Source organism: Buceros rhinoceros, unplaced genomic scaffold, assembly GCF_000710305.1.
Source record: "Buceros rhinoceros silvestris isolate BGI_N320 unplaced genomic scaffold, ASM71030v1 scaffold29618, whole genome shotgun sequence".
Classification (NCBI taxonomy): domain Eukaryota; kingdom Metazoa; phylum Chordata; class Aves; order Bucerotiformes; family Bucerotidae; genus Buceros; species Buceros rhinoceros.
In genome coordinates this window covers 28,868-55,070 of record NW_010425723.1, presented here as the reverse complement: position 1 = coordinate 55,070, position 26,203 = coordinate 28,868, and the positions used below count along the sequence as shown (strand labels likewise).

At 39.8% G+C, this 26,203-nt stretch overlaps 2 protein-coding genes across 2 annotated transcripts in view; both read left to right on the top strand.

Moving 5' to 3' along the window:
* The window catches only part of VPS39 (vacuolar protein sorting 39 homolog (S. cerevisiae)), a gene marked incomplete at its 5' end in the record, with an annotated part of 22,576 nt that extends 2,863 nt beyond the window's left edge, over window positions 1–19,713 (top strand). Inside the window, 21 exons of the mRNA XM_010141252.1 lie at window positions 459–553; window positions 1,734–1,832; window positions 2,479–2,571; window positions 3,445–3,628; window positions 4,130–4,250; window positions 4,613–4,733; window positions 5,528–5,657; window positions 6,828–6,970; window positions 7,809–7,952; window positions 8,519–8,660; window positions 8,949–9,035; window positions 11,334–11,407; window positions 12,002–12,100; window positions 12,354–12,471; window positions 12,961–13,089; window positions 13,566–13,668; window positions 14,623–14,668; window positions 15,292–15,441; window positions 15,595–15,729; window positions 16,315–16,406; window positions 17,527–19,713. Coding sequence (XP_010139554.1) covers window positions 459–553; window positions 1,734–1,832; window positions 2,479–2,571; window positions 3,445–3,628; window positions 4,130–4,250; window positions 4,613–4,733; window positions 5,528–5,657; window positions 6,828–6,970; window positions 7,809–7,952; window positions 8,519–8,660; window positions 8,949–9,035; window positions 11,334–11,407; window positions 12,002–12,100; window positions 12,354–12,471; window positions 12,961–13,089; window positions 13,566–13,668; window positions 14,623–14,668; window positions 15,292–15,441; window positions 15,595–15,729; window positions 16,315–16,406; window positions 17,527–17,602 — 2,381 coding nt within the window. The remainder of the gene's footprint in view (window positions 1–458; window positions 554–1,733; window positions 1,833–2,478; window positions 2,572–3,444; window positions 3,629–4,129; window positions 4,251–4,612; window positions 4,734–5,527; window positions 5,658–6,827; window positions 6,971–7,808; window positions 7,953–8,518; window positions 8,661–8,948; window positions 9,036–11,333; window positions 11,408–12,001; window positions 12,101–12,353; window positions 12,472–12,960; window positions 13,090–13,565; window positions 13,669–14,622; window positions 14,669–15,291; window positions 15,442–15,594; window positions 15,730–16,314; window positions 16,407–17,526) is intronic.
* A 2,621-nt stretch (window positions 19,714–22,334) lies between these two features.
* The window catches only part of PLA2G4F (phospholipase A2, group IVF), a 23,135-nt gene continuing 19,266 nt past the window's right edge, over window positions 22,335–26,203 (top strand). Inside the window, exon 1 of the mRNA XM_010141251.1 lies at window positions 22,335–22,445. Within this exon, the coding sequence (XP_010139553.1) occupies window positions 22,335–22,445 (111 nt within the window). The remainder of the gene's footprint in view (window positions 22,446–26,203) is intronic.

The window sequence follows — 26,203 nt, the reverse complement described above, 5'->3', positions numbered from 1 at the left end:
AGGCCCATCTCTTCCGACTCCAGCATGTGTAGATTTCTGCTGCCTGCGTCCTCGTGCGTACAAAACCTTGACCACAGTACCCCCCATTTGCAACCATCCACTTTCACTAATTTCAGGAGCCAGTTCAAAATGGCCTCTGTTCATACTGTCTTCCACTTGCTCCACTCTGGTCCCTTCCACTCCCCACTTCTTTTGCTTGATTAGGACCTGTTCTAAATTCCTTCACGTAATTTTACCAATGGTGGTGTTAGTCATCTTTTCTGCATTTATTGTCTTGCATTTCTATGTGCCTTATCACTTACTTTTCAGCTTTTGGGAAAACTGTCATTTTCCTTTCTTGCAGCTTAGTTTCACAAGTTCTTTTTATGTAAACATAAAATGTGATAACTTATTTGAAATAGCAGCGAGCTCTACATGTATTAAATAGTGAATAATAACTGGAATTTTATTTAAAACAGAAAATAACATTTATGTCCATGACCTGTTGACATTTCAACAAATCACTACGGTTTCTAAGGCAAAAGGTGCATCTCTCTTCACTTGTGATCTTCAGGTAAGAGGAGGAACATGACACGTGTTGCTGTATAGATTAGGTTTGTTAATTTTGTGTTACATGCAAGTTGCTTGTACTAGTGCTTTTTAAAATTAGTACCTATTCGATGTTGAAGCTTTGCTTAAGGCAGGAATTTTGAAAGTAATCACCTTAATTTTCTTCCTGTACTTCATAAGATATCTTCCTGTGCCTATTGTGATTGTAGCCTTTAATTTCCTGATACAAAACTTCAAGGCATTTTTATCCTGTAGTATCCTTTGTCTTTTTTCTTTTTTTGGAAGGTCTTCAGTATAAAAGCCATTCCCTTCGTTTAAATTGCCAGTGTACTACCTCATAGTGGTTCCCTTCACCAAGCATCTCCATTACGGTTTTTGCTGCATTTTTGTTCATGTTAAACTGTATTGGCCCAAGGAATTCCAGGGCAGTTGTGGTAGATTTGGGCCATAAAATGGTTGCATAAGGTACAGCAATTCTCTGTTCACATGCTGTGGTTTATTAAGTGACTCATTTCTATCCAAGTGGGTTTCTCAGCCTACCTGTGTCATTCAGGTATGTCTTACTCCTAAGCAGAAGAGATGGCTTAGTGCTCTTCGTCACTTTATCTCTGCCCCATGGGAGCTCAGCGTTAAATATTTTGTAATAAGTTTAATAGTTGTTAAAACTAGTGATGTCTTTCAAAGCACTTTTAAATCTGGTCATTCCAAAGTGCCTTGTTGTTTGTGTGTACAGGCACTTAGCTTTGCTAGTATTTCTTGTTAGGGAATTTTTCTAATTGGCTGGAATATTAAACAGCTGTTCATGTTTTTATCTGTCAGTGTAACACACTCTTTGTGTTGTTCCATTTCCTCCCCTCCTATACTGCATAGAGTTCAAGCTGTTTATCCTAGTCGTCAGGGCTAGACTGATAGCTCTCTACTTATCTTCTGTTTGTGCATGTCTTTGGTGCTCTTTTTTTGTTTGTTTACTTGGTGTCCAATCCCTGCCAAAATTCATTTTTAAGTATCCTGCCCCTCTTATCTCTGTGCTTCCTTGTTGAGGGAGTGCCTGTCTGGCATGGATGTATAAAGATGCTCTTCAGCTGACAGCTTTGCTTCAGGCTGAGGATCCTTTTAGCCTTGCATTATTTTACTTTCCTCTTAGTTTATGAGTGCGTAAGAGTTAGGCCTGTCTGTTTTCACAGCAGTCAGATACAGGGGAAGAGGTGCTGAGAATGTGTGTGGCAGTGCGGAAGAAGCTACAACTTTATTTTTGGAAGGACAGAGAGTTCCATGAGCTACAGGTGAGTTGTGTTGTCTTTGTAGTCTAGCCTGCTTTAGCAGGGAGTGTAGTTGCTCTTTATTGCTTGCTTCCAAGCATTGACTCTCTGCAGTGATTTAACAATGAAGCAGAGAATAGAAGTGAAAATATGTGGCTACAGTCACTATTAATGGTGTTAATATAGTTTCCTAAATTAAAGCAAGGCTGCATTCTGTATTTTAACACTCAGGCTATAGTAGACTTGTAAGCCACTGAAATGTATTAGTGTGGAACCTCTGTAAATGTATGCCTAACAAGAACACTGTGGAAATGGGTCCACTCAACTCAAAGTTTTCCAGGTATCTGGTTAAGTCAGAAGGTAGTTATTGACAAACTTAGAGAATTGCACTTGTGAGAACCAGAATGATAAAAATAACCAGTGGAAATGGGTAGAGCACTTTTCAGCTATGCTGCTTTTCTAGAAAGGTACCAGCTCACTCAGAGCACATCTCTTTACTGTGCACAAATCTCGCATTTTAGTTGAATACTGCCATTTCTTTACCAGCAGAAGTCAGGCATGTGTGGTGCGGAATGCAGTGTCAACAGTAGCGCCGCTTGTTACACTTTGCGTTGCCAGATTTGACTTTTGGTTTTCTCTTGTAACAGCCATTTTGACCTGTTTTCCTCAGGGAGACTTCAGTGTACCTGATGTACCCAAGTCTATGGCCTGGTGTGAAAACTCCATCTGTGTAGGCTTCAAGAGGGACTATTACCTGATACGGGTAAGACTGGGGCTTGGAATACACCGATTGAGAGGATTTGAATAGCAGTAAACACTATGGTTGTTGCTCCTGTGCTCAGGGGTTTAGCTAACACACAGTAATGAAAAATAGCAGCTGGTACTCTTGCTTATATGTAGTTTTGGATAGGTCAGTCTTAAGTCTGTCCTTTTAAATTGATGTTTTCTGGGAAGTGATCTTCTGTTTATTGCTGTTGAAACCAGTATTTGAAGCTTTTGCAGAAAAAAGGAATTGGAAAAGGTATATTTTGGTTTGGCAGCAGTCTGTCTAAGCTCAGTTTTCATTTTACTTAATGTATTAAAAAGGGTGATAGCTCTAAAAGGGAAAAAAGACCAAGAATATCTTCTTATTTGGCAGACAGTGGAGCTTAACCTTTTTTCTTTTTTTGATTTTCTTGCTGAACTCCAGTCGTTTCAGTTTGAAAGTCTCTAAACTTCCTGTCGTTAATTTAGCATTACAGTTTCTAGTAATGCTTCATTTGACAGCTATATTTGATTCTCTTTTCTGCCTTTCCAATTGACTTCTGATATTTAGGAAAATGAGATGAAGGTGAAGTGCACCAAACATACAGACATGGGTGGCAACACTGATCTGTAGTTGACAGGAAAACTGCACCATTACTCTTACAGTCGCTTCAAACTGATACTGCTTACAAAAGTAGTGGTGCCTTTCTGCAGCCTGTTGCTAGATTTTGATTCCCGTCGTTCTAGTGATATGAGTAATTGTGCAGCTGCTCAAGGAATGAGGGTGAAAATTTGCTATCCAAGTGTCGTCTTTGGATTGGCTCTGGTGTTAGAAATCAATGAACTCAGTGTTGTTTTGAAAACCATTGATTGATTTTCTTTATTGTCCTAGGTGGATGGTAAAGGATCCATCAAAGAACTGTTTCCTACAGGGAAGCAGCTGGAACCACTGGTAGCTCCTGTAGCAGATGGCAAAGTTGCAGTTGGCCAAGATGATCTAACAGTTGTGCTCAACGAAGAAGGGATCTGTACTCAGAAATGTGCCTTGAATTGGACAGATATTCCTATTGCCATGGGTGAGAATCAGCAGTAATTTTTTTAACATTTACATCTTTATTCCTTCGTGTGTGACAGAATTTGTGTGTTCCCAGCATGTAGAAACTAGCTGGATTTGGAGTGTGACAGTTTCTAAAGTGTTTCAAGTTGTGCTCTGTGGAAGGTTTCATGTGTTGAGTTTTGTTTCTTTCCGTTCTTTGTTTGTAAGTCTGTATGCCCGTCTCCTTCTCAGAGAATAGGCATATTGCGTATCTTTCATAAAGGGGCAAGATTTTACATGGAAGGTAGTGTGGGCACCTGAGCACCACAGAAATTCCTCGTGTTGAAAGCACAACAAAACTCCTGGTAGTAGTCCATTAGCAAATTGCTGTCAGTATTGGGCTTTGCGTTTTAATAAGCTGGAAAGTGACGCATTTCAAGGGAGAAAATAAAAAATCGAAGAGAACCCTTCCTTTGAGTCATGGCTTGTTTCAGGGAATCTTGAGAACAATCAACACATTTTTCACTTGTTTCACTAATAGAACACCAGCCTCCCTACATCATTGCTGTTCTGCCAAGGTATGTGGAGATCCGCACTTTTGAACCCCGGCTGCTGGTGCAGAGTATCGAGCTGCAGAGACCACGCTTCATCACCTCTGGAGGGTATTGAGTATAACTGATTATTACTTTTGTTGGGCTCTCTGGGTGTATGGTACCACTCTGAAAAACTGGGAGAGGAAGAGCCTTTCTAACTCTCTTGATTTAAAAATAGCTTTGAAACAGTCTGTTTTTTATGAACAGATGGGTATAGGCCATACCACGAGGAGTAAATGATAGAGTTGAGTGTCTTTGAGAATTTCTGATCACGGGAGATACATTCTTCTGCTTTCTGCTTTGCGATATTGTTCACATTGCCCTTGTATCTGATCCACGTGTGTATTAACCAGGAATTTTTCAGATAGGGTTTGCTTCTTTCTCAGTGCTGCATCTCAGTAACTGATTTTTTCTTTTTGTCTTGTTTACAGCACAAATATTATATATGTGGCAAGTAATCACTTTGTTTGGCGGCTGATTCCAGTGTCCATAGCCACACAGATCCAGCAACTTCTGCAGGACAAGCAGTTTGAGTTGGCTTTGCAGTTGGCAGTAAGTACTCAAAAATCTTTTGGTTTGCAGTAAATGCACTTGTGCAAAGGTACATAAAAGATTCTTGCTTTCTGCTTGACTGTAGCTAGTCCAGAGAGTTTAACCTTTCTACTGGCCACTCTGCAGAAACGAGTAAATTCTAGCCTTTCTTGATTTAAGTTTTAGTTTTGTGCTGCCATTTCTCCATTGATCTATTGTGGGTTTGATTTTGAAACATCATCTTATATGCGAAAGATTATCTCTCTTAACTGTTTAATTGGTTACCTTCTTTTAGACTTACTGCAGACTGTTCTGCAAATCCTTCAGACTGCTTGCAAACAGGTTTACTTGGAGATGTGTGGTTTTTGTTTTTTCAAATGACCAGGGTTTTTTTGTAATGGCCCTCCATATTATTCCTGAAACATAATAATTTCATAGAGATGCTGAAACAGTCTGTTTAATAATATTGCTCTTAACTGTTTTAGGATTTTCTTGTTTCTGGAAAATTTCCTGGAGCTACATTAAAATTAATTGGGCTTTGTATTTATAACCTGAAAAAACTTGGAAAAGGCAGATGAATGAACAGGTAGTTGCTATGGTAGATAACGAGTATATAGATAAGCAGAGGAGGCTTTCAACACTTCCATGTTATCTCAATAAACATAACATCTGAGAATTACCATCAGAAGTGTTCACTTGAGATCTTTTTTCTTACTCTCTCTAAAGGATAATATGTCTGTTATTTCCACGGACTGTTTTATTCTTATTTGTGAGGCCAAATAGTTTTTAATGTTCATTGATTTGTATCTGTGTAGGAAATGAAAGATGATTCAGATAGTGAGAAGCGACAGCAAATTCACCACATAAAGAACCTCTTTGCCTTCAACCTCTTCTGCCAGAAGCGCTTTGATGAATCCATGCAAGTTTTTGCCAAGCTCGGTACAGGTAAATGCTTGGATTGGCACTGAGATGTCTGGATTAGGAGGAATGAAATAAGCTCATGGGCTATTGGGGGATGGGGGGTGTTGTTTGGAGGTTTTTTGGTGTTGTATTTTTTTGTTTGTTTTAAAACGGTGTCTTGTGCAGACCAGTCTCCTGTGAATGGCAAATAGCTTAGGCAGCTATTTAGCTTTTTTGCAAAACTGGTTGTAGTACTTAATTAACTTAAATCAGTGAAATGAATTTGGCTTTTGTGTGGGATAGATTTGTAGTGTAGGCTATTTCACAGCATGCATAGCATGTACACAGACACTTGAAATTGAGGGTTTCAGCAGCTGCCAAAAGACAACTTGTGGCTTGAAATGAAAAATAAGGAACCCCTGTAGATTTCCTGAATCCTTGGACTCGCACCAAACTGAGGACCATTAACCCTGTTTCCTGGACCAAGCTGCTGAAGCTAGGAAACTTACTCTGTGCTGTTGGAAGTCAAAGTTGTTTCTGATGCCATTCCACTGGTTTGTACTAGTATTAGTGGAAGAACATCTGAATTCTGGACTGTACCATAGAACAGTGTTTAATACTGCGATTCTCTTAATGGTGACAGCACATCCCTTGTGCATTTAAACCTGGGACTTCTACTTGTTTTGATGGCACTTAAGATGCTGATTTGCTTTGGAAAACTACAATGAAAGAAAAGGACTGAGAACTCAAAGTACTTTGAACTTAAATTGGAGGAAAGTAGTTCTGAATTTGCTTAAACTTCCTGAAATCGGATGCTCGTTAGTTACTGATTGTTCTTCTTTCAAAAGCACAATAAATCTTCTCTTAAAACATGGCTTGTTCATAGAAATCCTGTTCTACTGTCAGAGTTGTTAATTCTGGGATTCTGCAAGAAGAGCAGCAAGAGGATTGTAATAATGGCTTGTCCTCCAGGTGTGCCAAGCACACAGGTTGGAACTTGTGCTTGGACTCTGACACAGCCTCTCTTGCTTCTTTTGCCTTGTTTTAGCTTCTTTTCTGTAATAAGCAAATTTTATTATCTGGAACCCTGTGGACATAAAGTTAACTATGAACAGCTCACTTGGAAAGCTAAGCTTGCTCAAAGGTTACATACATTGAAGAGTTTGCAAAAATGATGTTATGAATGGTTACTAATGCTAGTTATTTTTTGCTTAGATCCCACTCATGTGATGGGTCTGTATCCTGACCTCCTGCCCACAGATTACAGGAAACAGCTACAGTATCCCAACCCCCTGCCAGGGCTCTCTGGGGCAGAGCTGGAGAAGGCACATTTAGCTCTGATAGACTACCTAACTCAAGTGAGTGCTTCTATATCTGTTTTTAGAGCAGAGTTACTCAGTTTTAGCATACGTTGGTATTTGTTGGTTTGCAGGAAGCCGTATGCCTACTCCAGCTCTGTCATGCTAGCCCTTAATGGGGCTGTCTTCATGGTTGGAAACTATGGCAGCAGTTCCTGAGAAAGCAGGAAGGTTAACTGGAAGATGTGAGGTGTACCACAGATATATGGGAGACATCACATGTTACTTTTGTGAGGACTGGACAAAATTTACTTGTGGACCAGATCTGAATACGAGTCCGGTATTTTCTTTCTAGTAGCTTTCTGAAGAGGACTTGAGCTCTCTTGAGCTTTTGGTTTTGGTGACTGTTGTGGAGGGCATTCTAAAAGGTAGAAGAGGAGGTAGTGGGTACTGTAACTTCCTGTCCTCTTTATTTATTTTTTTTTTTGTAACTGGAATCTGAATTGTTCTGTTGCCATTCTTACCAGACTATAAGGAAGCTTGTGTCTGAAGGATAGCTTTTTTTTTTGTGCCTAGTAATTAAAAACCTAAATTATTTGTTTTCCAACTGTTTGAAATATTTCCTGGCTTCTCTAAACTGTTCAGGTTAACGGAGTTTCCTTTTGATTATTTTCTCAAGACTCTGGACATCTTGCAAAACTCTTAAATTTCCAAAACAAATATATGCCTGAATGTGGTTGGAAAGGTGATGTAAATAAAAATTATTTAGGAACAATTGATTAAAACAAGTTATTAAATTGGTTTAGCTTAGTCTTTTTACTTAGTGGGTTATATTTGCTGAGGTGGAGTAGAGAAATCCATGGTCTTTTCCTGTTAAAATTTTACTTGTGTCATGCAGAAAAGAAGTCAGCTGGTGAAGAAGCTAAATGATTCAGACCATCAGTCCAGTACGTCACCCCTCATGGAAGGAACACCCACGATCAAATCCAAAAAGAAGCTGCTACAAATCATTGATACCACCCTGTTAAAGTGTTACCTCCATGTTAGTTTCTGCCTGACCTAGAGGCTTTTCTTTTACCATGCAAGCTCTGCTGGAATTTCAGGCTGAAAAGTTTAAGAAGGAGGGTATAAGGAGCTGCTTCAGAAATTCTCACACAACTGTCTGTCTTTGGTTTAAAAATGATATATGAAACTTCGTTGTTAGCAAGTTTGGTCACTGGTCAGGAAGTAGTTTCACAGGATGCAGCAGATATGTCTGTTTCTTGTCACTGCTTCCGTCAAAAGATGTGGCCATGCCTGTGTATTTTTAAGTTCTAGTGAATGCTTCTGGTGTTGCCTTGTAATGTTTTGCAAGAGAGTACAATCTTTGCTGTCAACAGTGTTTTTCAAAGTTGACCTCTAGTCTTGAAGGGTGATAGCTCTGATATATTGATTTCTTTCTGTCCTGAGAAATTATGGAAATGAAAATGAGCCTGACTCTGTGATGTTAAACTGTTATTTCTTATGCTATAAGGCTTCTTTTTTTATCTCTTCCAACTCATGATTTGTACTGTAAGCTTAGGAGGTGCACGTAAGAAATATGTTTAAGTGCTCCCTTTTTGCTTGCAGACAAATGTAGCACTGGTGGCACCATTGCTACGTCTGGAGAACAATCACTGCCATATTGAGGAGAGTGAGCATGTACTAAAGAAGGCGCACAAATATAGTGAGCTGATAATACTGTATGAGAAGAAAGGTCTGCATGAGAAAGGTAGGTATGAGGTTGGGGTGGGGAGATAGATGAGAAGGGGTTGGAGCATGTGTTCCTAATATTTTTAACTCTTCTTCAGTGAGCAGGCAATGTTCTGAAGATGCTTTGTTTCTGGGTCTGTCTTGCGATTAAATAGGTCTTCCTGTTACCTGTTTGGTCCGCGTGTTTAAAACAAAACTCTGCTTTATCTTCAGTAGCAGTACAGGAAAAAATGTACTTTTTTTTGTGGTTCAAGTTGGAATAATACTTGGTATTATGAAGGAATGAACCTTTTTGTTGTTCTGAAAGCATTGCAGGTACTGGTGGATCAGTCAAAGAAAGCCAACTCGCCTTTGAAGGGTCATGAGAGGACAGTGCAATATCTGCAGCATTTGGGTGAGTGTGAAGGAGAGCATTGTTTTTGTGAAGGTGTTACTCTTGTTGGGCTTAGTGGTTATTCTACTGTTCTGCAACTTTCCAGAGACTGTCAAGCTAAAGGATATCCTTGTCATCTTGTCTGGTTTCTTGCATAATGCAGACTTCAAGGAATAGTTCATGAGTGTCTTTTTGAAACTTGAATATCTTACTGGAAAACATTTCTGATAAAAATTTCCATTGGTAGAAGAGGTGCCATTGTATTTTGAATTTTCTTCCAGTGATGATTTACTGTCACTGACAAAAAGAAAAGTCTAACTTCTGGGTTAGGCTTTCCAGTTGAAAGTATAAATTCCAGTTGCTGGGGTTTGTAGTGTCTTTCCTGAGATGAAGAATCCTATATGGAGTTTGTTTTCTGTGTTTAGGTAAATCTAGCTAATGACCTGGAGATTGTAGTTGTTGATCACAGCATCATGGTAGGAACTTGCTTGGTTGACTATTCATTGTGATTAAAAGTATCACACTACTAGTTCTGGAGTGAGTAGTTTGAGGGAAATACCTTTGTTCATATCCTAGTCATGCTGTTGGCAAAATTAGGTATTTTCTTTCTATAATGGCTTCTTTTAAGCGCTGCTGGCTTCTGTTAGCAACATGATTATTCAGTGATAATACATTACTTGCAATGACATTGAGACCTTTCCCGTTTGTGCTGTGTCTTTCTCTTATATGTAGTCATTTGGAAATTCTATCTTAGAGAAGTGTAGGTATGTTATATTAAGCACACAGCTTTACAAAACAAACTTCTAATCTTACTTAAAAAATTTTGTCATCTTGATAAATTCGTCTGGGTTGACCTATGTCAGCTGTTCATTTGTTTCACCTGAGATTGATGATGTTTAAGACCTATAATTATCCAAGTTGTCTGGAATAATTTTCTAACATCTTGGCACATTGTTAAATTTCTTTTAGGCTTCTGGGCTTCCCTCTTTCAGGACCTCCTGAAAATTATGATTCCTGCTCAGCTTTTTAAAACCGATAAAGGATATTTGAGTCTGTTCACTTCAGAGTAATGAAATACAGTGGAAACAGCCTAGAAAATTAACTATTGCTAGTAAATGGATTGTTTTACACTAGTGTCACTTGCAGATTCTTCCCCTGCCTGCCCCAAGTAGAGAGCAGAAATGTAACACCATGTGTGTTTGTTTAACTGTACTGCCCATTCTGTCTTGATTAATTGGTATTTCTGGGAGTCCCTTGAGCATTTCAGACTATGGTGTTTCTACAGATTTTTCCCTCTGCTCCCTTCGTGAGGCTTCTGTAGTTATGAGCTTCTAAGTAGTAATTTATTATTAATTTTTTTACCTGTGTTTTTTTTTTAGTTGCTTTCAATTACATTGAAGCAGAAATTCTTCTTTAGTCATCTCTTGTGTATAAGTTTTGGGGGCATTTAATTAAATGTTCTTAAATAGTTCTTAGGTAGCTAAATTTCTTCCAGGCTTGCAGCTGTGGTCTTTTAAGTAACTTACTCCTGACGATACTGTGGGATGAAGAAAAGCAAACAGCAGCTGCCTTTTTATAGGGTTAGTTAGGTTTCTGTTTCTTCTATAGTGGTGGTGTTGCATTATTCAAGCAGTGACTACCTCAGTGGTTCTGATCAGGAAGGTAAGGGGAAAGTAATGTTTTTTCTGTTGCGTTTGAACAATTTGGTTCACAAAGTTTGTAAAATAAAAGTATTCTTTTCAAGAGGCAGGTCCTAAATATTCTTAAAAGCTGAGAAGTTATTACCTGTCATGTAGTTTCTGTGCCAGTTACTTCAGTACTATGTTGCTTTACTACCTGTTATGGAGTATTTGACCATTTTATATAGAAGTCATTAGACTGGCAGACTGGAAATTGTGGATCAGAATAGTTTGGGTTGAACAGGACCTTAAAGATTCACTTAAAGTTCCACTCCCCCTGCTGTGGGCAGGGACACCTTCCACTGAAGGAAGTTATACAAGTGAAAAGCTTTTTCTACCCTAATTAAAAACAAATCTAAGGGAAGACTTTTTGAATGCAGTTATGACAACTGAGCTTGGTTTTGGTTTGAATAGTTTACATTTGGTGGTGCTTAGTATTTGAATTGTTTCTCTTTGAAAACATGGTTGCAAAGTAATGAAATTGTGACCTGGAATGTATGTTCTACTTGAGAGAGGAAAACATCAGACCTGATTCTTCCTTTAAATTAAGCTTTGCTGGCTCTGAAAGCATCTGCTTGTGTTGTGAGTAGATAGATCTTCAGGATTTTAACATTGAGCACTCCTGCTTTTTGTATTTCAGGTACAGAGAACTTGCACTTGGTATTTTCCTACTCTGTCTGGGTGTTAAGAGATTTTCCTGAAGATGGACTGAAGGTAAGTGTGATTGAAACAGGCATCTTGCCCTGAGATTCTTAGAGCAGTATTTGGAATTGGGAGAGCTCAATGTAAGAAGCCGTGTTAATGCTGAATCAAATTAAATATATAACTTCTATATTCTATGTTCAGTACTGTGATAAGGTTAACAGTTGATAGAGCAGGACAGCCTTTTTGGTTTTCTTAATGTTTTTCCGTTCTTGGCATACTTTACCCTGTAGTAAGTAGCTAGGAACCCTTAATCTTGTAACGCTTTTTACACAAGAGCCTAACTGAGTATTTAAATGTCAAATGTTAGCTTGCCTTTCTTATTTTCCCTTTCTTCTCTGATAGGGAATTGACTTCCTGTATTTGGGAAGTGTTTGGCACTGTAAAAGAGTATTAACTAAGGCAGAAGTAGGAACGTTTGTTAATCCTTTCAGATGTGAGAGAACTTCTGAATGCCTGAATAAATTGCTCAAATTTTTTTATACTTCTTGTGCTTGCTTTTTGGACATACGTGGTGATGTGCTGGACTTCAGTGCCTCAGAGAATATACACTGTGGCACTTAAATTTAAAATTCACCATTCTGTGAATAAATTCTTGTTTAACAGATATTTACAGAAGACCTCCCTGAAGTGGAAGCTTTGCCACGAGACAAAGTGCTCAGTTTCTTGATAGAAAATTTTAAAAGCTTGACTATTCCTTATCTGGTAAGAACTCAATCCCTACTAGTGGATTACATTCAGTACCACAAGTTGCATGTAAGGCTTTAGTTCTCCAGGTGTTGAAGCGTGATGTTGTCTCGGAGGATGGTAGCTTTGCTGTAAGTTGTGGAAAGAAAAAAATAATTAAAATAAATTAAGTTCTGAAGTCAGGCTTGGTAAAGACAAGCAGGGAACTGTTGCTTGCTTATTACAAATTGTTTCCCAGAAGAAGTGTCTATAACTGAACCTGTATTTACAGGAACACATCATTCATGTCTGGGAAGAAACTGGTGCAGACTTTCACAACTGTCTGATCCAGCTGTACTGTGAGAAAGTGCAGGGCTTAATGAAAGAGTATCTTAATTCTTTCCCTGCAGGTATGTTTAGCCTTTTCTAAAGAGGTGGGAAGACGAGGGGCATGGGGCAGCACAGGGGAGCGTTCACGGTGTATTGCTGTAAGCCTTCCATGTTGACATCCAGAAGAAGAAAGCCCAAGAGATAAAGTAACTGGAACAACAGAAGTTGTGGATTTGTAGGGAAGTCTAGCTCATTGCCTCCCTGGAGACCTTAAGGGACCAAGTGACACTGTTCATGATTAAGTGGAATGGCAGCTATTGCTCCCTGAATTCTGCACATTAAGGGGTAGGGAAGGGTCTTGAATAACTATCTGAGTCTATTGTTGAACCAGCCACTTGAGGTGTTTTAAGGAGCTGAAGTAATTTGGCAGGTGCGCTGGAATCCAAGCCCATCTAACAGTTTCATGAACATTTGCGTCTTCATAATGATTTGTTTGTTTGACGACATCTGTGTAATAGTGTAGTGAAATAGTTGTAATACTGTAGTTTATGTTGTTTTCTTCCATATAGGTAAAACTCCAGTGCCTGCTGGGGAGGAAGGAGGAGACTTGGGGGATTACCGGAAAAAGCTTCTACTTTTTCTGGAGAAGTCCAGCTGGTATGAACCTAGTCGACTGATTAGTGACTTCCCCTTTGATGGTGAGTTCAGTTTACATAAGTTAATTTAACTTACTGAATTGTACAGCAAAACCTCCTCACTTATTGTAGGAAGGTAACTTGAAACAGAAATGGTGGCTATATCCGTCGTTGTAGGCCACTGGTGTGTATACTAGTGCATACTAACTCTGGTTTTGATGGCACAGTTGAGTTTTCCAGTCTCTGCAAGGTTTCTGTAACTGTTTGCCCAAGACCTTGTGAGATCTGCCATCACTTAAATATTTAGCTTAACCTTTTGATGAGCCTGAATTGCTCAACAGATCTGAATTTTGTTGGGTTTTTAAGGTTTTTTAAGAATTGATAAAATGTTACTGAAACTAGTGAGAAGTAGAATTACAGTCTCTGTAACTAACCTGTGCTCATACTACAGTTGATAGTTCCTTCTGTTAGGTCATTAATGGAGCTCATGTTGTTGTTTCTCAGTGTAGCTATTGACTAATCCTTCATGCTATCACTAGGTCTCCTAGAAGAACGTGCTCTGCTCTTGGGTCGTATGGGGAAGCATGAGCAAGCTCTGTTTATTTATGTTCATGTTTTGAAGGACACCAACATGGCTGAAAAGTAAGGGTTTGGTTTTTTTTTCCTTGCAAGACTTAGTTTGCTTGCTGCCCTATGAATAGGATGTGTAGTGAAATGTTGCTGTATCTGGAGTGTGAATACTATGAGCCTTCAGGATCTTCTGAGTTTCTATGTTCTATTGACTTTTAGGGGCTTCCAGGTATCTGTTCATTACAGATGATGATGCTGTCCCCATGAAGTTTACCTTTTCATGCTCTTTTGTTACTGCGCTTTAGAGCAATATGACTGTCATCACTGAGTTCTTTGTTTCCGCATGTTCTTAGATTGTGAACTTCTGTATGGTGTTTTGCTTCCTTTCTCTGTGGAGAGGCATTCAGCCAAGATGCGAAGTTAAGCTCCTTCAGTTAGTGGAATCCACTCAGGAAAGATAGGACATTTTGCTAGATGTATGGTGTCAGGGAACTTCTGAGTGAATCTGAAGTGCTTAGGCGAAAATAGAATTAACCGATACTGGCAGGAATATCTGAATGTTGGGGCCAGTTCAACATAGCTTTTTTTTAAAGCTTGTTTCAGCAAATGCCTGTTGGAGGATGTTCAGCCTTGGTATGCAGTGTACACAAATGAGCACCTTCTCTTTGTGATTCAGATACAGTAATTACATGTATTTATGTGTATATTTTTATGCTATGATGTGTTGATTGGAGACATCTTTTTTATTCTTTTTTACACACCTGAATTAAATCTATTTTCTGCATTAAAGCTTTTTAAGTTGATTGGAAGTGGGAGACTTGCACAAAACCTTACTTTTCTCAGCATTGTAATGCAGAGTAAATGGTGTAATTTTGTTGTGCAACGTGATTAATTGTCAGAATCAGATGTACTGCTGCCCAACTTGCGTGGCTTTAGTAATCAAGGCATTTAAGTGTTAATTTCTGTGGATTTGTTCTCTGGATTCCAAAACTGTGTCTGCATTTCGCTTCATATTCTCTGTTCTAGCTACTGCCATAAACATTATGACAGAAACAAAGATGGCAACAAAGATGTAAGTAGCTTTGTCTTTGCAGTCTTCCTTTTCAGTAAGGATGTATTAGACTATTCACACCATTTATAGACTTAAAGCTTTTGCTCTGTATAGACTTTTTCAGGGTTTGTCTAGGTGGACAGGAGCCTATGTCTCTTGGAATTTAGGAATTACTAGATTATTGCTTTGGGGTTTATTTTTATTTTTTAAATTTGTTTTTGGTAAGAATGTTACCGTATCACTGGATTTGAGCATATATTCTGTAGCTAAAGTTCGATGGAATTCAGAAGACAAAATACTGTGTGCATATTCCACGTACATCTACAGAAAAGCTAATGGTAAAAAGCAATGAAGTATTGGTTTCTAAAGACTGTAAATAAGTCATTTAAGATAAATGAAGGAGGCATGATTAAACCTACTTTTACAGAAAAACTTTAGTGCAGAATGCAAGTCTTGAAAGGCCTTGAGCATTACTGGTACTCTTCAGTTTTCCTTGTTGTAAGCTAAGAGCTGTCTAAATGAGCACTACAGAATTTTGAATAGCATGGGTGCAGCATACTCAGTACCATCACTGGGGTTCTACCACCGCTGTCAGTTGTGGATGCGTGCACCGCTTTTAGAACTTCCCTTTTTTTGTGCAACAGGTCTATCTGTCACTGCTTCGGATGTATCTCTCCCCACCTAGTGTTCATTGCCTGGGACCAATCAAAATGGAAGTGCTGGAGCCTCAAGCCAATCTGCAGGCTGCCCTGCAGGTTTTGGAACTACATCACAGCAAACTGGATACCACCAAGGTAAGAGAATTGAAAGCACTCGGTTTGGACTGGTGACAGAAGGTACTGGAGTAGGCAAGCTAACATTGTAAGTGTCAAGTTAAGTGCATCCACTTCTATTTTGTTCTCTATTCATTTTTTAAATTTCTCCTAACAAAGTTTATTTTGCCCCAGGCGATAAACCTACTCCCAGCAAATACACAGATCAGTGAGATTCGAATCTTCTTAGAGAAAGTCCTTGAAGAAAATGCTCAGAAGAAAAGATTTAATCAAGTACTCAAGAATCTTCTCCATGCAGAGTTTCTGAGAGTAAGTACCCATGACCTGTCATTTATTGGAATGGCTTTTTAAAACAGATGTTCAATATTAAAATTAATTAAATATTAAAATTAATCCTTATACGGAATGTGAGTCCTCTAGATGGTGCTGTAGCGCACCTGAAATTAGTCGATGTGCATCAGGTAGATTGAATGTCTGTTTTCCAGGAGATTGTGAGTATACGCATTTTAGTTTGGATATTTCTCTGCTGTGAGTCTTGGGACTCACCGTGCTCTGGTGTGCATTGCAGGCTGATCTCAGAGCATGGACTGGATTTCTTTCATAAAGTAAGCCACATGATGCAGGTCAATAGTCCACCTGAACACCCCTTAGTCATTAAAATGCCTTCATCTATGGACCAGACTAGTTGCAAGAAAAATCCTGCAATTCATAGAACAGTGTGGGTGTTGGGTGTTCAATACTACTGCTCTGCACTACAGACCTGCTTCTTCTGTGCCGTACAACTTGCTAGTGTAGCTACAGCCACTGGACATCGAATGTGACCCTTTTCAGTTTCACCAAACTAGAAAGCATTCCTTTTTGAGCTTTTTTTAAAAAAAATTTAATCTTCCTTAGGTCCAGGAGGAACGGATCTTGCATCAGCAAGTGAAGTGCATTATTACAGAGGAGAAGGTGTGCACTGTATGTAAAAAGAAGATAGGTAACAGGTGAGAGAGCCTATACCTTAAAGCTTGAGAAACTGAATCAAATATGAATCTGGAACACTTAGGCTAAGAATGTTGCAAAACTCAGAGTGTGTTTATGCACAGAGAGAACAGCCACATGAGGGGGACATTCCAAGAGTGTTTGAATTACAAATGATGTGGCTCAGCTAAGTGTCTGGAAAAACATCAAAGCTTTAGTCAGTGAAATTCACAGCAAGAGTTTAATCCTGCTTTCAACAAAGGAGAGTCTAGCTTCCCAACTCTAGAAGGCAAAAAATTGCTTCTCATACTGAATTTTGGAAAATTTTCTAAGAATGCTGCCTTAACTAGAATTAAGAAGGATGATACAAAGAATCTCAAACTAAGATTCATGTGTTATTTCTGTATCTGATGGTTTTGTGGTTCCCAGGCTGATTTATGTTTTGTAGCCTAGTTATCTTAGGACATCTGAAGGTAGAACTAATTCACGTGATAGGCAGATGCCAATAACTGTTCTACTACCATTCCTAGTAGATAATTCTGGGTTAATATAGAATGCAAATCTTATTTGTGCTTGCTTTTTCCCTCCTTGAGCTCCGGTGAAATGCCACATGACCAGCTTATTCATTGTTTCTCTGGTGGATATGAACCCTTCTGAGATATTGGTAGCATTCACAATGATAGGGAAAGGTTCTTTTTTGAAAACATTTTAATGAACATAGGTCTGAATATACTTATTTCTGTGCCTATACAATTTTTTTGTTGTGTGCAGCATGTGGCATCAGAGTTTAAATTTGCACATGCAGTATTGTTTTGGTTGTCTAGGATTTTTCTAATGCCGTTAAGTTCAACAAGGTTTTGAAGGGCAAGCACGTCACCCAGTCTTTAGCTGGTTATCAGTGAATTACGAGTGAAGTGCGCGTATAAAATGAAAATAGATGCTATTTTTTGAATCATAAAACTCTTTCAAAAAATCAGAATTATTTTGTCTGGTTTTCTCAAGAATACATTCAGGCTGTAATTTAAATAAGAAAGTGTTGCTTTCATGTAAGCATCTTTTCTGATTCTGCACAACTTGGAAGTCCTTGTTTGAATATGGAAAACTGTTTGTATTGACAGATTTTTATGTTCTGTCTCTCCACAGTGCATTTGCTCGATACCCTAATGCAATAGTTGTGCATTATTTCTGCTCCAAAGAAGTCAACACATTGGACACCTGACTTTGTCACGGTCAATAATCCCAACGTTTGTATGTAATTCAGAACCAATGACTTAAGTTGATACTGCTGAGACTTCTGAGGCTTGTTACTGGGTTCTTTTATGCTGGGCAGAAGTCGTTTGGATCTGCGGACCGACTGCACTTGTCTGGCAATGCTGATCTACTAGACAATTACTTTAACCATGTTGTTACAGTGCTGGCAGCTACGCTGAACCTCTCAGTACTCAGATGAAGAATAGAAACTGATTTTTGTAGTGAGTTTTGTATTGCACTCCAACTTTGAACAAGTTGTTAGACAACTGTTGGGCGTTGACCACAAATCAGGTTTTACTATAAAACTTACTGCCTTCGGGTGACTGTTGTAATTTGGCCTTGTATATAAATAGTGCTTCAAAAAAAGAAAATTCCTTAAGTCTTTGCAGCTGTATCAGTGTTGCATGGAGATCACCAGGTGTTTGGCATAGAGAAGGCTTCTGCGCCTGTTTCTAGACCTAGAAAATAAAATTTTACTTTCATCTCACAAATGGCAATGTTTTAAGTGCTGGCCAGAGGAATCTTTTCATTGATATTCAGTGCTACACCTGACCTTCTAATAGGAAGTTCTACAGGAGATAGTCAGACAAACAGTAGATACACTAGTAAACTTTTTTGTTTTTACTTTAGTCTGAGAGCTGTAAATTGAATTAACTTGTGTGTTGTTTGCACTGAGTATATTCATGATTGGCATGAGTAGAAGTTCAGAGACTATTCTAAGAAGTTCACAGCTGCACTTATACCAAAAAGCAAAGAACACCCTGTAAAGCAGCTTCTGAAGGGAGTGTACTGTAGTTACGGCTTGAGCTTCTAGACTACCCTTGAGATTTGTTTATGTAAGTTCGTTGGTCTCTGGTTTACTTTACAGCATTAAAGTAAAATCCAGACTATTTCAACATCTCTCTATTTTAAATCCTCTAGAACTGTGTTCTACTCAAGCTGGTACTGTTTGAAGTTACTCTTGGGCCAGAAGTCTTTACTGCAAGAACTAGCTTGTACCATACTCCTTGTATGATGTAATATTTTTGTCTAACTTATTTTTCCACAAACTTTAATCTATAGCAGATTGGGATGAGGGATATTGAAATGTTTGATTGGTGCAGAAAGAATCTGTGCAGCGAAAATGAAAGGGCAGCAGTAGCAAATAACTCAGCAAAGTGGCTATTGACTCCCAACATCCTGGTCTAGCAATACTTATTAAATACATAATTATTGAATAGTATGGGGTATGGCATGTAACTACCAGATAACACCTCTTAATGAACGAGTAGATGAGTAAAGACTGTCTGCCGAGGGTGTAGTCAGATCTCAGTTAACATAGGTTTACTTAAGCCATTGTTATATGAGTGTTTTTTAGGAATGATGTGCTGTAGGCTGACGAGTCCTAATTCACTTTCATTTGCCAGTGTTCTTAGTTTCCCTTGTTAACTGTTTTGATTTTTCTCTTTCCACGTGCGTTTGTATATTTATTGTTCATATGCCATGCATTCTGACAGATTTTGTGGTCCAATGTTTTGCTGCTTCTGTACTTGGATGTCTTGGGCAGTACTGCTACTGCTGCCTTTCTGCAAAGGCTGGGTAGAGGGAATCTGTGGTGTTAATGTTTTTAACCTTGTATTTCTTCTATTTAAAGAAGAGAGCCTAGAAATACTGATACTGGATTTGCACATTCTGTATAGATCTTTATATACTAGTTCAGGTACAGAGGGAAGATGCTTTGGGAGAGTTGTGTTTACAGGTCACTGAGAATGAAAGAAGGGTGTTTAAAAAGGCCCTGTATTCTTTGTATACAGTTGTAACAACATTGCTCTGATTTTTACCTATCTTATGTTTAGTACTGTTAGTCTGATATTTATTTACCTTCATTATCTGCTACCAGGAGAGCTGTGTTTGCATATGAGGATCTTCATTGTGCTCTTACCTACACGGTTAAGATTGTGCCTCTGTTCACCTCCCCTTTACAGAGACGTGGTTTGTGCTGTAATTTTTTTGTTGTTGGTTCTTATCATGTGGTTTGGGTTTACTAACCATGCAACAGGTTTATCTAAAGCAATAGATTGTAATAAATATCTTGAACCAGTGTGTGTTTCAGTCATTATGCAGTTAAGCTTCTCTTGGGCTGCTATAGATTTTTTTTTTTTGGGGGGTGGGGTGGGAAGGGGTGTTGTATAGTAGTCCTTACTTTCTCCAGGGAGTCAGACCCAGTGCAGGCACTCCCAGTATCACTCCTGCTTTAATATGCGTAATATAAATGAAACCATGTCATTTGAGAGCTGTCATCAATTCTCAACTTTGGATTTTAGTTCTACAAGTTTATAGTATGTTTGTGAATGTTCTCAAAATCCTACTAAAACCACTTTTGTATTCTCTCTTGAATAATGTTTTTTTGTTTTTTAAAGACTTACACCATTAAATACATCTTTATTAGAGAACATTAAAATTACTGACCTTTTTTTTTTTTTTTGAGTGGTATGCTGTTTTGGGGTGGGGAGGGATATTGAGCTCGGTGTGACCAAATCAGGAAATACTAGATTCATGGGTTTGCAGTTCCTTGAATTGTAGGACATAGACTAGTCTAGAGCTGGAAATAGAATATAGATTTTCAGTTTCCCATTCTACAGAAATGGGAGATACCAGCCCTGAAGAAGAGTCTTGTCTCTGTATTGGACAGTTGACTCTACTGGTATTTCAGGAGAAGACCAACCCACCAAAACCCCCCCAAATTAAAACCTCAGTGGCATCCTTGGGGATCTCCATCTCTTCTAATTATGCACTGCCTTTCAGCTCTCCTCTTAGCGCTGCTACTGGGAGCAAAAGGGGTCCCTTGTGATATCCAAGCGTATTTCAAGTACTACGTAGTATAGTTAGTGATGGTGTCATTTGTTCATGCTTGCTGACAAAAAAATCACTGAACAAAATGTAGATGTTTATCACTATGGGAATACTGATCCAAGCAGCAGTTAAGAGGTTTGAGGCCATCCTTGTTGCCTCACTTTGAAGCTGTCTTGCCTGTTTCTTAGTCTGTAAGGAAGCGGCAAAAGCAAGTAGCTTCTCTTTGGCTCTTCAGTGGGCTTTCAGCAGCGTCTGCAGATAGGTGAAACCGCACACAAGCACTGTTTGCTGATGGATCATCTGCTGACTGTGAGACAATCCTTAAGCATGTGTTCTGAAGAGCTTTCAGTTTTTGAGAGGAAAGGAAACTGTATAAACATGAGATCCCTGTGTTGAGGTTACAGTGCAAGAGGAGAGGTCACTGGAGAAGGCAGGTGAGCCTGACTGAAATACGGTTGTGCACTCCTAAGATAAAGTGCAGGCTTTACATATTGCCTGTATTAAACTGTTGTAGAATAAGTGTGATTTCTCCACTTTTGGCTTCCCGTGTGAGGCTGCCTCAATTTTCCTGTAATTTATAGTCAAGCTATGTTAGATTACATAAATCACACTTACGGTTCTGTGATTTTTTTGGAAGATGAATAAATCCTGATATGATAGCCCTTCACTTTCAATGCGGTGGTATCTAGAAATGCGAATAAATTGCCTTTTCAGCCCGGTGTCTGTCTTTACCGTACCATTTAGTCACCACTTGAGAGCTTTGCTGCAGTTACTGGCTGTTTTGCAGTGGTATTATATTTGCTTTTTTGCTTGTGCATCGGCTCCAAGCCAGTGAATTCACTAACTAGTGCTGACGTGTTTGTGTTCTAAATGTTTGTTGCCTATGCTTTTATTAATTTTCTCAAATTCTGGTCTAGTGACTAACACTAAGAACAGGAAATGATTAACGAATGGGACCTTGCTGAGTGTGTCACGTTCTCACGTTAGTGTGGACATGCTGCATTACTGGCTCTCGTACATTCTCTGCCACTTTCTAATTGTTTAAATGCTGAAGTTTTGGGGTTTTTTTGTCTGCTGCTTCAGTTTCAGTTCTTCACTGAAATGCTCCAGACAAGCCAACACAGCTGTTAATAAACTAATCGCTTCCTTTAAACAATTTCCTTTATTAATTATTTTTTAAGCCACAATAGACTCATAAAAAATCTGCCCCTTATGTTGTAGATTTTGCAAGAACCTTTGGCAGAAGAACCAAGACTATGCTACATGGAAAGGAGAATGAAGGGGTGGCTTGTGCAGACTGCTCGCACAGTGAGAGGTTAGGCACGGTGGTGAATAAATGTTCTCTGAGGCTTCCTAACGCAGACCAGATTGTGGTGTCTCCGCTCAAGCCTCCATGAAACTTGGCTGAACACCTACAGGCAACGACAGATTCTGCTTGGCTTCAGGCTTGTAAGATTGGAATTTTCCTATTTAAAAATATTCTTCTAGGGTATGCTGAAACTCCGAAAGAGTTTAAAATGGTCCGGGTCCTAGATGGGGTTGCGGGAGCTCTCCAAGAAAAATCTGCACTGGGAATTCTGAGGTTGTAGTTTAATCACGGACCAGAGCTGCTTCCTACCCCAGGTTCCCCTCTTTGGTGCCACATATCTTTTACCAGTGTTGGAAAAACCTGCCAGTGAGGTTTTGAATGGGGTTGTTTGGCAAGCGCCGGCCACACCTCTGCTTCTCACAGCTGGAGTGCAGCCCAGTCCTGCGCAAAACTTCACACCCAGCCTGTAGCAAGCAGCCTGTCGCAGCTGGGTGTCCGGGCACTCCTGCGCTGCCTTTCCCCGTGGGGTGTTCTGCGGAGACAGAGGGACGCTTTTCCCATGTTCCATGAGGTCCTGCGGAGCCCGTTTCCACCCCGGGTGCTGCCTTTTCTGGCAGCTGTGCTTTTCCAAAGGAAGGAGAGGAAAGAGACTGGGTTTTGTCACTGGCGGGTAAGACAGACTGTCGCGCTGTCTTTGGGACAGCATTCCTTAGCCGGTGTGCTTGGCAGTGACACCCTGTTCCTGCACGTGTGGAAAACCAGCCCTGCGCTTCTGCAGGAATTAATCGAAAATTTAGGGGAATCGTTCGGGGGAGATTTTGGATAACAACAAGTGCTACTGGTGATTCCAGGTTTTTGTTAAATTCAGGGTCTGTGTTCTGTTATAAGCTGATGCCAAGTACTTGGGGAGGGGAGGGAGGGGGGGAGGCGAGTTGGTGTGGGTGGGGACATTCCAAAATGCTGTGCTGCTCATCAGTAGAGACAAAATAACGCTTGTGTGTTTCCTCACAGCATGTCCTTGATTACCATTCCCTTCCTTTCTGTTCTCTACCTTATCTCACAGGGCTTAATAATCTGAAGCAGACAAAGATTAGTGGTTACTTCACCTCCTGTTCATAACACAGCACAACCACGTTAAAGTGGTTTCAGTGTGTTTGTCCTTTAATCATTCCATTGTATGAAGATGGTCTGGCCAATAACCTTGATTTTGAATTACAGTAGATGTTCGTGAAAGAGCCTTTGCCTAGGAGATTTGATCTGTCATCTAATTACCTGTCCTGCCCCACCTCCTTCCCCAAAATCTACAGCTTATAATCGAGTTAGGTGACTGTTAAATGTCGCAGGATGGCTTGGTGCCTGTATGCCTCTCCACACTTGTGCTTGCTGTGTGATAAAAGTTATCTTGTTGACTTATTTAACATTGCTGTTCTGTACGTGGGAAGTTGCAGTAGAGGAGACTAGCCTGCTGTTATTTCCACACAAACTCCTGGATGTGATGTTTCCCTGAGGTGCTCAGTACATAAAGAAATAAAAATCATCGACACTACTCGGTGAAGTTGGGCTGGCTGGCAGGGAAAGATTTTCTATTGACTAGTTAATAGCTGTTGAGCAAGAGCTGAGGCAGCAGATCACCCGTTCGGCTTTGCAGGTGAATTCAAGATGATCAGTTCTCTTTAATTTCCCAAACTATAGACTTAGTTTCACGAGTCTAAAGACAAACAACAATGAACTGGGAGCAAGCCCAGTGTTTGCCACCGCTGTTGTGTTCCTGAGCTGCTAGCACTACTCATATCACCTGACTGATTATAAAACTTGCCCTCCAGAAGACCATGGTGCTTAGGGCTGGGTCCGAAGTCTCATCTCGTGGCTGTGGGTGAACACTTCTGGGTGAGGAGGAAAAGTGAAAGAGATGCCTAGGAAAGCCAGGAGTTTGCTTTTGGGTTTAAAAGCAAACTTGTAGTGCTTTGGCCACAAGGAAGGGAATTAAGGGCAGCGATGTTTACTTGGGAGAAGGAGCAAGATGGGAAAAAAGTGCTCCCTTATTAAACTAGAGATTTCTTTGAGCTGCCTCATTTGTCTGGTAGACACGAACACAGAAAAAAATATGGCTTAGAAGCTGCGTTTTTATTTTGCTACTGATGATACTTGTAATCAATCTGACATGCTTGTGCCGAGTTCTTCACATCTAGTGAGAGATGTGGGGTGGGTCTCAGCACTTAAATCCCACAGTGTGAAGGCAAGTGTTCTGGGCTCTATGAGAGTAAAGACCACTGGGTCCTGTAGCTGGGAAAACCTGTTTTGCAGTTGCTTGCTCTTGCATCAGCATCTTCAGTTTGGATGAAAGATAATAGACGGTTGTTAGCAGGGTTGAGTGTGTGAAAATTCAGTCTTGCACCCTCATTTAAGGATTTCAAGAGGATTTTTTTGCCTCAGATGCTCTCTCCTGAGCTCTGGGAAAGGGATGATTCTGAATAAGTCATTAAACTGCAAAGTAGAAATTGGTTGCTTGCATCCACTGCAGATGTTGGTGTTCTGTCTTGTACACTGGTATAAGCACAACTGTCATTACTCGTTCATTTCCCATACAGAATTCTTGCCTGCCTTTTCCCTGGTTTGTTCTGATAGAGCATATCTGATGCTTTCATGCTTCATTATTACTCTGCGAGCTCACCCTGCAACATGCTGGCCTCGCTGTGCCTTAGCTAAGTTCTGGTGTAACTGGGACTTGGGAGCACACTGAAATGTCGTTGTGTTACCTTGTTATCTGCCCCTCAGTTATGATCTGGGTGTGGAAAATGTACCTTCAGCTGTGCAATAACTGACTGCAAATCAAAAGTTGTTAGAGACCTTTGGAAAGGAGTTTCTGTTGAATATATAACTATACGCTGACAGATGGTGTGTGGTAAAAGAAGGATATGCTATCTCCAGGGTGTCCTGTGCTTCCCCTGCTGATAGCGTCTGAATTCAGGTCACAGTCAGGCTGTGGCACTGAAGACTGCTTTGACAGCAGTGGGGGTATGATGATGTAGCTTCATTTCTCAACAACCTGAAGAGTTGCAGCACTTTTAGGAAGTCAGAATTTTCCTCTGTAGTCCATTCTGCAACCTAACGAAGTAGAAAGGATCTCAGGCTCTGCCTAAGAAACTAGTGTCGGCGAATGAACCAAATAAAGGTGATTAGGAAAGGTTTAAAAAGGAAGAAAAACTGATATGTGAAGGGTAGAGCTCACGGTAAAATTTGATGCGAATGCATGTCTTGCTCCCAGAAAGAAGTGAAGGAAGGAATGTCTTCAACAGATTGATGCTGCAGATAAGAGCCCTTTAAGAGTAGCTATTGGAGTTTATTTGCACAAACTTAACTCGGTACCTGCATTTGAGATACCTTAGACAATGCATGTGATTTTTACCCTTCACTTAGTCAGGATGGTTGGTACTCAGGTGTTCAATAAACTATGTATGTCTAGGCTTCATCGTGTTTTGAAAACCCTGTTTTGCAAAGCTGGCAAGTATCTTAAAGTGGTAAGAAATAAGGAAAACTCTGCAAGTATGTGACTGCTTAATAAACATAGTACAGTTCCGTTTATCAGATGAGGAAAATTCGTGAAGCGTTTGGCAATTCAGGGTTCATTGGTTTCCTCGAGATCCTAGGTAGTGATATCTAGGGCCTATGTTTTTAGATAATGTTTGACCTTCTGCAGCATTTTGCGAGGGTCCTGTTGAATCCAGTTGTAGATGAATACTTAGCGTATCTGAAATGAAACTCTGGTCTCTACGACAACCATGAAGAAAATGATGACTGAAGTAGTAACCACTAATGAAAAGCATTTTGAAATGGGGTTTAAGAATAGAAAAGGTTCTTAGCTGGCCAGGATGGTGTCATAACTGATGGAAATGAAGCAGAATCCCATTCTGCTCACGAGCCTTACACAACCACCTTATACAACTCTTCATTAAATCCCTGCAAGCTGTTTTCTCTTTCTTCCCTGCCCTTCCCCCACTTCTCCTTCATGGTGTGTAGGAACCAGTCAGACTTTTTTTCCTCTTCACATCCAGGCGTTTAGATACTAATATTACTTCCTAAAAATAGCTACCCAGAAGCTTTCAAGAGCAAGGATTACATTTTGATCTGTGCTGGTAAAGTGGTGTGCACATTTAGAGTGCTGATACCAGTAATGGTCCGGAATGAAAAGGAATTTAACTTCTGTCTTTCCTTGCTCAAACTACCATGAAGTATGTGTTCCTGCAGTAAAGTGGGTTGTTTTATCCCTCGTTGTGAACAGCATATGCTTTCTGTGTCGTCAGATCACGGTGTTAAGATTCTTGCCGTGTCTGCTATTACTCAAGCATGCATCTGCCCCTGGCAAGTAGTCATAAACCAGCCAAGTCATGATTAAAATTATTTGAGTAACTTCAGTATCTGTTTATCCTT